Source organism: Magallana gigas, chromosome 6 (assembly GCF_963853765.1).
Source record: "Magallana gigas chromosome 6, xbMagGiga1.1, whole genome shotgun sequence".
In the NCBI taxonomy this organism is placed as follows: Eukaryota; Metazoa; Mollusca; class Bivalvia; order Ostreida; family Ostreidae; genus Magallana; species Magallana gigas.
Window position 1 is genome coordinate 32,076,426 of NC_088858.1, and position 12,917 is coordinate 32,089,342.

Below are 12,917 nucleotides of genomic sequence, written 5' to 3' on the forward strand. Positions count from 1 at the left end.
GATATTCACATTTTACATTTCTATGCAAAATTACAACAAATTAAGTATTTGTTTAAAAAATATACAATTGACAGTTTTTGTGTAGTATTTTGTCTTTAGAAAAAAAGGAAGGGTTATTCGTGTTGACCCTGAGCTTGATGAATGACCCTGAACGTTATAATTGCTGACGATGACCTTTAGTTTAAAGCCACTTAAAGTGGGATGAGTCAATCTGAATTTGTGCAATAGTTTAAAGCAAGATAAATGTATTTGATAAATGGAGTTTTAAAAAATACAAAAACCCCTAAAAACCACAAAACAAAAACAAAACATATGATAAGAAACATTAATACATGTAGACAGAATAGTGTATGGCCGTGTTTTTTTTTTTATCACACGCACACTAGTTTATCTTTCAAATACTTGTGAAGTTTTAATTTTACATTATAGACTAATCTTTTTAATTCGTAAATTCACATTTCAAAATGAAGACTTTTATCTATATATGTATCGTCAGAGACCGGACACGTCATAGTTAATACACACTACCGAACTTGGTACGCACTGAACATAATAACATATCCTGATAGACCTCTCATTGTTTATACATCTAATTGTCATCATATATGTACATGATTGTGCTATGACTATGTGGGAATTACTCGTTTTTCTACCATTCGTTATTACGCCAGGTAAATTAAAAACTTAATTGGTTAAAAAAAACACCATGAGATATCTTTCTTCCTAAAGAGGTTATTAATGAAGAATTGGAAACTTTAGATTATGCAGAAGTTAACATGCGATGTGCCATGATTGAAACTTTTATCATCGTTATAACATGTACGACTAGTGTTTCCTGTATCTTACAACGTTGAAAATGAAATAATCACAAAATTAAAGGAATATGTTTCTAATACATATACTGTAAACGAAGTTAACCTTTGCAAAAGTTAATCATGCGTTGTAGAAGTTTAAAAATTGAAAAATATTTTCATCTGCATATGATACACATATTTAAAACCAGACACTAGACTTATAAATATATACTTAAGTTTTTTCTAAGATCAATCATTTCATTGATTGTTCTTATATTGAATACAGGTAATGCACAAACACAAGTTGAGCTGAGTGTTCCGTCCTCACTAAGTCTTGGGAAGGCCCCGTTAACCATCAGTTGTCGGTCCTTAAAGGCTAGTGTCATCAACCGAATCCAGATCGAGAGGAAGCCTGCAACAGGATCAGTGTACAGTACTCTTGTGTACGTGGGCGAGGGATTCACTCCAATAGTTAGGGATGGTAAGGAGAATGGTGACAGCTTGCTTATGGAGCAAATGGTACTCCGCCGAATCAATTCATTTTTAATGTTAATGTTAAAAATAAGATTTTTTATTGCAAAATAATGAAGACGTTGAACGATCTGGTTTTCCTCTTTAACAGTATTTGCAGACAGTTCTTGTTGCAACAGCAACTTTAAAACTTAACTGATCTGTTGAAAACAAACAAAAATTATTTTTTAATATATTTATTGAAAAAAAAAAGACAAACTATCTTCAAAGGTCAGCTCCATTGATGTATATGCATTTGATTTTTCATTTGTTTTCAGTTTCTGATCAACTTTCATCTTTCTTTTTTTTAATCTAAGATGAGTTGAGACCACGAACAGTTGCAACTGGAAGGGTAGGGGCTTCTAAAGAGGCTTCTCTGGAGTTAAACTTATCCAAGGACCGTGTGAATTGCAATGACTGGGGCTACTATAAGTGTAAGATTACCTACACTGTGGGCAACCTATCCTCAACAGCGACATCGGCTTCTGTACTTATGAACTTGGTCGGTAGGTACATGAACATCACTAGTAACGATTTTGTTACGTTCCATATTGAAACAATAATGAATTACCTGAAAATATATTTATTATTGACGCCTGTTGAAATATTACTTTAAACGTATTATATTTGGCGGGTATGATATTTGGCGGATATCGTTGTTAACACGTTTGCGTAGATCTGAATAAGCAGGTTTTTTAAATAAAAAGTACGTATGTGTATTCTTAAACTTATTGACATGGCATTTGGTGACTAAACGCTAAAGAAAATACACATCCAAACGTAATCCGTTTACGGTAGCTTTATGATTTGGAATCAATCTTCCCAACTTTACCATATTCCATTCAGTTCCACCATCGTCTGCGGATCCTATTCTGTTACTCAGTCCCTCTAACATTCCGAATGAAGACTCCTCCAGTTATAGGTATCTCAAAGGCACCACTATTATCATAGGCTGCAGGGCGGAAGTTGGTAAGCTTTGTTGCATGTTGAGAACTGCAAATGTGTAATGTGTTCTTTCAAATGAGGTATTATAATAATACATGTAATGTGATAAGATATAATAAGATTTTTATCATGTAGAAATTAAAGTTGATGTCGATTAAAATAAAGGAATGGTGATTGTCCAAAGTTATCCATGTATTTTTGCCCAGGTTTTCCTGTTGCTTACCCGATGCGCTTTTGTTTAAAGAAAGTCTTTGGTTATGAACTCATAACTGAGCTTCAAGCCAATTACGTAGCTCCTGTTTCTACGGATTCTGCAAAGTCTTGTGTTAAAACTAGAACCATTCTGGCGTCAGTTCCGGTAACCTCTGATGGACTTGTATACTGTGACGTGTACAACGCCACAGCTAACAGGGGGTGTTCTACTCACATGACCTCTACATCTGCTTCGTTCACTGTTCAGGATTTTCCGGGTATTGATGTTGAAAATCAAGTTAGAACGATATTATGTAGTATATTAAACTTATATTTTTAGTAATTTGTGAAGGATATTTTTATGAAATTGAAATTGGATTCTGTTTAAATTTCTTCAATACTATTTTTGTTTGTATTTTTTAAATACATGATCTGTATAATTGCAGTCTGCAATGTGAGTATTGGTTCGACGAATGCGTCATTTATAACACCTACATCGAATGTGACGTCATCGCCAAATATTCCAAAAAAAATCAATACTGGAGAATTTACAACTCCTGAAACAAAGGGTTTGTATACCTTACTACAAAATGAATTATAAACCTTAACTGCACTTTTTTTTTAAACATATGAACAGTCGTAACATTAGTCGCAGCGATAACCGGTTTATTTATAGTCAATCGCGAAAGTTAGTCTTTGCGAATTACACCTTATTTAAAGTACATTCAAAGTATTTCTATTGTATGTTTTGTAATTGGTTTGAATTTGACTTTTTGGTTGATTATATCGTTAATTATTCATATTTTCTTTTTCTATCATTGAACGCACAGTCTTTAATTGCTTAAATTGATTGACATCTATTGAATTGTTATTGAACTCCTTTTGTGTGTAGATTACACGGTCCTGGTTCTGGGCTGTGTGTTTACGGTTGTTGCTGGAGCTCTATTCATCGCCAGTGTCATCATCTATCTGAAGGCCAGGAAACTCAGAAAAGGTCTTATTATATGTTCGCTGCTTATCCAACAATGCGTTATTACTGATATATATTAAATCCATTTGGTTAATGCAAAATCAAACAATAAGATAATTAATATAACGATCATTTTTTTCAAATTACAGAAGCAGAAGCGGTGATGATAAGGTAATAAACTTTTAATTGACTTATGATATTCTTCTTTTACATCTTTGTAGTTAAAGTAAATGCGTTTTTCATCAATTAAACATAAAATTCTAGATACTATGAAATCTATCTTTTTTATTTTGTTTTGATTTAGAACCACATATGATTCAGTTCAATATAATTCTAAATCGGCGTCTGAATACTCATCGCTGGGTAAGCTACCTGTAGTATGAAACTGAGTGGAGAGAGAGAGAGAGAGAGAGAGAGAGAGAGAGAGAGAGAGAGAGAGAGAGAGAGAGAGAGAGAGAGAGAGAGAATAAGAAGGAGAGACAGACAGAGGGAGACAGACAGACAGACAGACAGAGAGAGAGAGAGTGACAGAGAATGAGAGACAGACAGAGGGAGACAGACAGACAGACAGAGGGAGACAAAGAGAGAGAGAGAGAGAGAGAGAGAGAGATGTCAATTGCTTACAATAATGGGCTGTTCCTTTGATTTTAATAACTAACAATGAAAAATTTCTTCTTATACCTACGTATATTGATTCTTCTTCATTTTTTGTTTTTAGATAATTTGGCAGAGAACACTTACCATCGTCCTTTGGAGAAACAAGACAGTGATGGATATGTAATGCCTACCAGTTCCTTTAAGGGAAAGTGATTGATTTGTGAACATTTGTAATAATAGAGAGATAGGTTGAACTTTAAGAGGTCTTTAAAATAACTCAAACTCAAAGATTTAGTGAGAAAAAAAACACAAGGAAAACTGGAAAATTTGTTGAAATTTTATATTAATAAAGAATATTTCAACATTGGTGAATTCAGTTATTTGGATGTTTTCCTGCATCATTACTTTAAAAATTCACAGATTTGTTTATTAATAAAAACGAATTTTAATCGAATTTTTTTTATATACATCCTAGAAATGTAAATACGAGCATAGAATTAGAAAAGAATAAGGAAGCTGGTTGATCAAATTAATCTTTCTACCTTAATAAAAAAAATTGTTTAGCTATAAACTCTAATGTAGCAAAGAAAAATAAGCATTTGATTTTCTCAATTAAAATATATATAATTAAATTAACAACTAGGTTTTATGTTTGAATATTTCCTGTAACTTTATGCAGAGCTATCATTTATTTAGTTCATAATTTGCCACAACTATTCAGTTCCCTGAAAGTGGTAACCTATATAAATACTATAGACTTCTGAAGGAAGCAACATTTCGAATTCATTAATGAGTTAGCCGAAAGAGGATGAAAATAGTTAAAAGTGTCATACGAATAATGAAGACTTCGAAACAACGGAAAAAGCACAATTCCAGTGTATCTATAATCGAAGACAGGGTACTTAGGTAGGGATGGCGCGCTACAAGGAATCAACAGACAGGTATACAAAGAGTTTCCAACATGGGATGTTAGATGTCGGTCGGGTCATTATGCTTGTTCAGGAAGTAGTTCATTCAGCTCATATAGTGTAAAGTACTTTTAAAATACTAGATGAATTATTATCATCGAATAAATGCGGTAAACAACAGCATGACGTCACACCTGACCACTTGTGATGTAAGACACGATGGTATGGCTGCACCTATATTTTTCACTTCTATCGTTGGTTTGAACCGAGTTTTATGAAACAAGATATCATGCAAATGTTTCACCGATATACATGGACCTATGTTACAATAGCATAAAGTAGTTGTACTTTAATGCAATATTACGTGACAAAAGCTGATCATGGCGGATGTAGGTCAGAAATGACCAATAGCTTAACCCTCACATCCTGAATATGAGAGGGAATAATTTATTTCTTTACGTATCCATTCTGTGTTACAATGAGGGAAGCGTTTGTGTTATTTATTCTTTTCATTGCACAAGGTAAAACCTACTTCTTTAGTTGTGATAATTTTACACACTTGATTGAATTATTTGATCGATAAAGGTAATTTTTCTAAGGGTTCTTTTTCCTCGGACAGTGAATCGAAGTGATTTTTTTGGAGGGGGGGGGGGGTTCAAGTATGCATTTATTTAAATGATATCTTGATGTAACAAACACTTCATTAAACTGTAGGTTTTTTTGTAAAGATAAACTATTCAAAGGTTTTCACTCAACGGATTTCCTTTAAGATATTTTTTAAAATACAGGCCTAGAAATTGAGTAACTTGATTGATATATTGTGGGGCTTGCAAAACAGGTAAAGCACAGGTTGCAAACCTCGAAGCTCCAGCACAGGTAGACGTGGTCAATGGAGAACTTGTAGTGAAGTGTGCACCTTCGGGAAATGGATTTAACTTCATCAGCCGACTGGAAATCAAGCGTAAACTGGTCAGCGAGTCCTCATACATTACAATCCTCTACGTGGAAGACCCGCCCAAGGGAAATGACCCGGTGTTTCGGGATAGTAAGTGGTTTGATTACTAAGGGGAACTACTTTAAAGTTCGTAAATTTAGCGTGTACGATATTTTGGCGGTAGCATTTGGCGGAAATTCGTTGTTCAAAAAGCTAGTGTCTTTCTGAATGTCTGTACTTATATGTATATACAATGTATGCAATTTAACGATGTACTCAAATTAGCGGAACATGTTTCCCGCCAAAATAAGGTTAACAGAAATACACAGAAATTGGTAATTTAGAGAGGGTATCATTAAAAACTTTATAACCAACTAAAAAATACGACCATCTGCATTTACCAGTATTCTATCCGAACACCTATTATTAGGTTGAAACTTTGATGAAATATTTTCGGGATGTACATGTATGTAAATATCTAAATCGAAAATGTAATATAAATTCACAGCGCTAAGATAAAGGAAACATATTATTTTGCAAAAATTTATGTAAATCCGTATTGAAGTAACAATTTACCCCACAATTTGCATATGAATTACTGTAATTTTAAACGTTCACTTATTTTGCTTAGAGTCAAAATTGGTTTAATTAAACTGTTACCAAGTGTTCACCATTGGCAAAAGTTAGATTAAACCAACACTTAGTTTAAATTAAAACATTTCATTATTTACTACAACTGTAGAATCGTTTAATTTTGCGGAGATAAATTTCCGTACTTTGTAAGTTATTTTTTTTTTTACAATATCAGAAACATGGGAGCATAGTTACATGTACATGATTTTATTTTCATACAGAATATTTCATAATTAGTTGGGAATATACAACTGTCGGTGAATAGTTCCAACGATAATAAAAAAAAAGACAAACAAAACAAAGCAATCCCAAACAAACAAAACAACAACAACAAAGCACGTGCAACCACGAATATGAATGATTTCAAAGCATATAAAAGTGTAATAACACGATAATTTACAATATATATATATATATATATATATATATATATATATATATATATATATATATATATATATATATATATATATATATATATATATATATATATAATCGAATTAAAATATATTCCATCAGATAATTTAGCTCTAAAGGCCACAACAGAAGGGCGTGCAGGAAGAGTTTCCGGGGCAATTCTTAACCTCAGTGTCTCAGCGGGACGGGTCACGTGTGAAGATGGCGGCTCCTACCAGTGCAAAATCACCCACACAGGCGCTAACAACGAATCACTGACAGTCACGTCTGCTTCTGTAAATGTCGCCGTTGTGGGTAAGGCACAAACATTTTGTTTTTTTATTGGCGCAACATCGAAATTGTTACGTGTAAATAGGAATGCGTTTGAGTATACCCTTTTGTGCAAAATTTAACAAAAATTAATAAGATTTGTTTAATAACCAATCACTTAAATGTACGTGTTTCTTTGTATAAATACAGTTTTCATGAAACTTCTAACCGGAGGAAAATCCAAATTTTGGAAGCCTGCAAACTAACTCTTCTTCAATATACGAAAACTTTCTTTTTTAATTCCATTCGCTACGGATTATTTGTAACTCAAATATCTCTATAATTGACAATTATATTGTCAAATCATAAAAAAAACCTGTTATATTATAGCAAACCCCTCCAGCGGTCTACCTGTCTTCGACCTCAGTCCCTCCAACGTACCTGGATCAACCGACAATGTTTACCTTAAAGGAACCACCATAGTATTGATCTGTCAGTCGGAAGTGGGTAAGTGTTGTCGTTATATTGATATACAGGCCATCAGCTAAAATTTGCATCAGCTTTTCGCGCCTTTTCCACAATTCCGAGCTTTGTCGGAAAGGCCCGAGAGGTTGCGATTGGTGGACGCAACTATTCGCGTAGTTTTTCCTACGATGTCGTAATTATTAAAACCTGATTTAATAAATTAATTTTGAACTTTACAAGCTTTCTCTTCACTTTGACCTTCTTATTTAACTTGGTCATATGAAGGTAGTCCAGCCCGTCCAATGAGATTCTGTCATCGTCCCGCTGACATGCCCAACTTCCTCCCCGTTTCCTCCACACAATCGGACGTGGTCACCCCAGCGTCTACTGAGCCCGGGAAAATCTGTATACTTTCCAGAACCATCGTGGCTACCTTTGCGATCGCTGACAATGCTGGGGAATTTTCCTGTGATGTGTACAACGCTACGAGTAATGCATCGTGTGGTACATATCTAAAAACCAGCGTAAGGTCATATAGTGGCCAAGAATATCCATGTAAGTACACAGTATCTATTTTGTCAGGTAATAATGTTCGGGTGGATGGTTATTGTGGGTGGTTGTTGGATTTTTATTCAATTGGATTTCAAAACTTCCAAAAAAAGTTGTAATGATTCAACTGTAAGCAAAGGTGTTGAACATCTGTAAAACAAAGAGTATACGCGTTTGAAAAATATCCAATAGATGGTTGATTACCTTTTGTCATCGAATAAATATCATTACGAACCATGTTTCAATTTTTTTTTTTTTGGTAATGACATCCAAAAAGTCAAGGCAAAATTTTTGGCGGAAATTTATTTTCGCGAATTATTTTGTAAGGACTCATGTGCGAAAAGGAAGACATGTATCTGATACCTACTTGGGCGAATCTAGAGGGGGTTGGGATTGCATGGGTTCCGGGCATGCCTTTAAGAATTAAAATTTCTTAAATCTGCATAGTAACAATAGCAAAAATAGGCCTTGGACCCCCCCCCCCCCGGCAAACAAAGATAGTCCTCTATACCCCCCTCCTCGTATTTTTTTTGGATCCGCGCATTTAGTTATGTAGTTTAGTTGTATGTCATATCCTTTTCATTACTAAGTTTAATAAATAGAGTGGATGTTATTTTCATGGAAAGAAAAAATAAAGAAAAAATACCGGTATTATTGATAAAAAGGATGGAGAGGGCCGGGGTTAAAAACAGATACAAAAGCCAATGACTAGCAATCACATTGATTGCTATTTGTCTTTTCTTTCACCGTAGATTGTAACGCGAGCAATGCAGACAGTACTACAACGACAACATCGACGACGACAACAACAACAACAACAGCATCGCCAACAACAACCAACTCTCTATCTATCGATGAAACTTTCATTGCCCAGGATTCAAGCGGCGTCTCGTACACTGGAGGTACAGGCATATAATAATTGATACCATTCTACATTGACAGTACATTGCATTGTTATCAACACTATTTTATATATCGGAACTGGTTCTTTTAAACGTTTGTTTTGCATAAAAATTGATCGTCGTTATTATTTTTTGTCCATTGGTAATCTAAAAAATCTATGCACATGGTTGTTTCAATCGATTATCGGTTTAGTTTTTGTTTGTTTTTTTATTCGTGTTTTTATTAGTTTTTGTTTTTTAATAATATAGCGGGTAATTTTTATTTTTGAGTTTATGTTATATGCGGCAATAATATGGCTGTTTCCTCCAGACAGTACTGTACTTCCTCTATTTCTCGTAATTTTTTTTCGCCAGGTCTCTCTCTACTTCTCCTTGGGTGTGCCTTGATCTTCCTATCCGGAATCATGGTTGCCGTCAGTGCCATTTTGTATATTAAGGCAAAGAAACTCAGAAAAGGTCAGAAGTTGCAAAGCTCTGGCAATACTATGTGCCAAATTTCTAAGAATTGCAAAATAGAACTCAAATATAAAAAAAAATAGTTTAACTTTAAGAAACGGACAAAATCCCAGCATTATATATATACAGAAATTGTTTTGACATGTATTATTCATATTTTTTATCATTTCCTTTTCAGAGGCAGAAATGTCTATGATAAGGTAGGTCGAAACTCCAGGACTTTTTGGCATTCAGTAATTGGTTGCATAACAATTTTGTCAAAATAGAAATCATGAGATATGAGTTGGATGAATTGACGACAATTTTATTTCACTTTAGGTCCACCTACGATTCCGTGCACTTCAATGCAGGCCCGGGCCCTAATTATTCCTCTCTAGGTAGGTACTTGGTACTGATTTTGACTGGTCATTTACGCACATTTCCTATTTCCAATACTAAAATGCCGATGGAAAATGCCATTTGTTAGAAATACAAATTTGTGTTCGATTTAACAAGGAAGTCATCGGAATTTTTTTTTTTATGGAAATTGTAGAAATATTGTTTAATCAATGAAATTGATGTTCGATCATCGAAGTTAGAAACTCGATAGGAAAGCTTACGATCATTTTCAATGTGTTCTCATATCCTCGAAACCGTGAATAAAACTCATACAACAAAAATTCAGACCCACCAATATAAATTAAACCACTGTGTATGAAAATATTTAAGAAGACGTTTTCCGCTAATCATCTGGTATTTCATTTTTTTTTCAGAAGACCTAAAAGAGCAGACCCCACAACGCCAAATCGAAGAGCTGGACAGCGATGGTTACATGGTGCCATCAATGACGACGTATAAATGATGCAATTACATGACGCAACACACCATCGTTGAAGACTTCCATATAAACATTTTAAATCAATGCATTTTCTTTCAACCAATATAATCATATATTTTGTCAGAAGAGTTATATCTTTACACAGAAAATAAACTACTGTAATTTTGATTGACAACTGTTTTAATTATTTATTTATGTAAGATTGATTACATACTGTGTTAATTATTTATTTACGCTCGGGGATTAAGGGTTGGGGGAGTGTGAGAGCGATTCATTCTTGAAATGTTGCGTTGTGTATAAGGACTATAACACACGAACCGAACAATTATCATACTGTTGTATGGAGTGGGAAGATTTAATGGCGCTACCGAGACTAAGGGAAGGTGATGAAACAGCTGAGACCTAGAGTTATGCTCCAGATATCACAGCTTACAAAGTTCATCAAGAAACATAACTTTTTCTGGTTCACATTTTACAATCGTTTTAACTCATTTATTTGCCTTTAGAAATAATCATCTTTCTAATAGCTGTTGAGAAATACTCCGAGAAATGAAAAATACCGACATGGAACTTTTTCCCGAAAATCAAAGGAATATTTTAAGATTTTCGTTGTTGTTGCAATTATTGAACGTCGTGTGTAAATTGCTCAAATTTGCAACTGACCTTTGTAGAATCGGCGAAAACATAAAAGTACTCTTAAGTTGCAAATTCGCTACTTATTAAGACAAAAAGGCTTCAGATAAAACCGCAATTATGACAAGAATTATCTGTCAGCGGCCAGAGAAATCGACTCCCCCCTCTTTGCTATATATCTCATTCCCCCTTTTTCTATTTCTCTGGTATGTTGTTATCTTCACTCTTTTATTCTCTATTACGCTGAATGGCCCTGATAAACTTTTGATTCCGGTCTCCCTTAATTCCTTTATCTTCCCTACTGAACACGTAGAGATACCAAAAAAAAAAATATCCGAATCTCCATGTGACTGGAAAATATCTGTAAAAAGCTATCCGATGGAAAATGTTCCAATTACCTCTGAAGCCAAGCCAAGCGATAAACAATGAACAGCTCTTCGTGAAAATAAGCAGCTTTTTAAATTCCCTGTAATTGGTCCAAGCATTTGAAATACTTCACAGAGGATTTGTGAATTCTGCGGCCGGGTCGGCCCGATGCCGTAGCCATTAGGGTATACAAATCAATTACGGATTCCCTCATGCATTCCGCGCCGCCAGACCCGGGGGAGACGTATTAAAGACGTATAAATATGGAATATTCGGTATTTAAGTATGATATATTGTTTATTCGTGATAAGGGAGCATTTCAGAATTAATCTTCTAACAGAAAGCCCCCAATGAATATTCATAAACAATACACTGTTGAATAATGATTAATGGGGATAAGATATTGTAAGTTATTTAAGTGGAAGTATATTGAAACAACTCCATCCCCCGGTCAGGAATTAGTATAGGGAAGTGTCATTATGCGCAGATGAAGTCCTGATACCTTAACAAATAAAGATATGGGGAGATAAACCACCATTTAGAAAAAACACAAGGGGTCTCGTTTTGCCGTCTTTCTCGTTTTGTATGACGAGGCTTTTAGAGACTTTTTGGCATCGATGGTGGTACTGCAGATAGGCTGATGTCCAATAATGTCTGGCATTCTCATTTAATCCCTGTATTTGCTGTAAAATCCGTTTTTCCCTTTTCCCTAGGTATCCGAAAGGAGCAATCAGTTACATTCGCCAATGGCTATAGGTTATATCGCAGATCACGAGCTCCATCATGAGGAGTCTCCGATTTCTTTTTATATTTTTGATACAAGAACATGCTAATATTCTGAAATGAAAATATATGCGTGCTGTTTGAATCATCGCAATTGGATAGGATCCTTGGAGCAGAAGATTTATACAACTTGGTACAAGCTAGAACGTAGGAGATATCCCCCGATACAAAGCATTAGGCAAATTGGTACCAAGAAATATGACTTTTCTGGAAAGCAATGTCGATACTTGTAGTGTCACTGAATGAAAAAATACACTACTGCATTCATCAGCTGCGTCTGTTTTGACAGACGGGAATCACAAGATGAATAATTTAAGGGACCCGTGCCATTTCCTGAGACAGGGTTGCAACAATAGGGGGAACCCACACTTCGTCTTGTATCGGAGAGATCTCATCTTTAGAAGCGATCTGGCCTATCACAACACACTACCGGGGCCGCTTCGTAATTGTGAAAAATTAATTCCATTAGTTATGAATCAGCGCTGTTTTTGAGGTTTTGGCTGCATACGAAATAAGAGGGAAAAAAACGCTTGTCAAAAACTGCTCAAAAATATTTCTAAAAAGATGCATAGGCTCGGTGTATTGAACAATAAAAGTGCAAAAGTGAGCTCAGAGATTTGTAGCATAGAGAATGGTGGGATTTATGGTTCATGGAATTGGAATTACAAGTCAAAATTTGGCTGCAATCACACATTGCATAACGACTGCCGTATTGCCAAGGAAATATTGTTTAAAAGCACATGCAAATCATTCGCTCTGGTAGCTCATCAATCAATTACGGAAGGAGGATGCCAAGT

The 12,917-nt window shown here is 34.8% G+C and overlaps 2 protein-coding genes across 3 annotated transcripts; both read left to right on the forward strand.

Moving 5' to 3' along the window:
- Positions 1–545: 545 nt before the first annotated feature.
- On the forward strand, positions 546–4,307 carry LOC117686578 (uncharacterized). Of its 2 annotated transcripts, none has more exons than XM_066086915.1 (10): positions 546–671; positions 1,081–1,275; positions 1,622–1,810; positions 2,151–2,273; positions 2,603–2,719; positions 2,888–3,010; positions 3,334–3,435; positions 3,561–3,582; positions 3,716–3,774; positions 4,130–4,307. In XM_066086915.1, exons 1-10 carry the CDS (start codon positions 623–625, stop codon positions 4,219–4,221), a joined length of 1,071 nt encoding a protein of 356 aa, XP_065942987.1. In that variant the 5' UTR covers positions 546–622; the 3' UTR covers positions 4,222–4,307. The 2 variants fall into 2 exon arrangements, with proteins under 2 accessions (XP_065942987.1, XP_065942986.1); XM_066086914.1 differs by having other exon boundaries at positions 2,456–2,719; positions 4,130–4,305.
- Positions 4,308–5,177: 870 nt separating this feature from the next.
- LOC105327700 (uncharacterized) lies at positions 5,178–10,507 on the forward strand. Its single transcript, XM_020067012.3, has 10 exons — positions 5,178–5,437; positions 5,755–5,961; positions 7,003–7,194; positions 7,540–7,656; positions 7,900–8,169; positions 8,916–9,065; positions 9,420–9,521; positions 9,700–9,721; positions 9,840–9,898; positions 10,274–10,507. Exons 1-10 carry the CDS (start codon positions 5,395–5,397, stop codon positions 10,360–10,362), a joined length of 1,251 nt encoding a protein of 416 aa, XP_019922571.3. The 5' UTR covers positions 5,178–5,394; the 3' UTR covers positions 10,363–10,507.
- Positions 10,508–12,917: the final 2,410 nt, after the last annotated feature.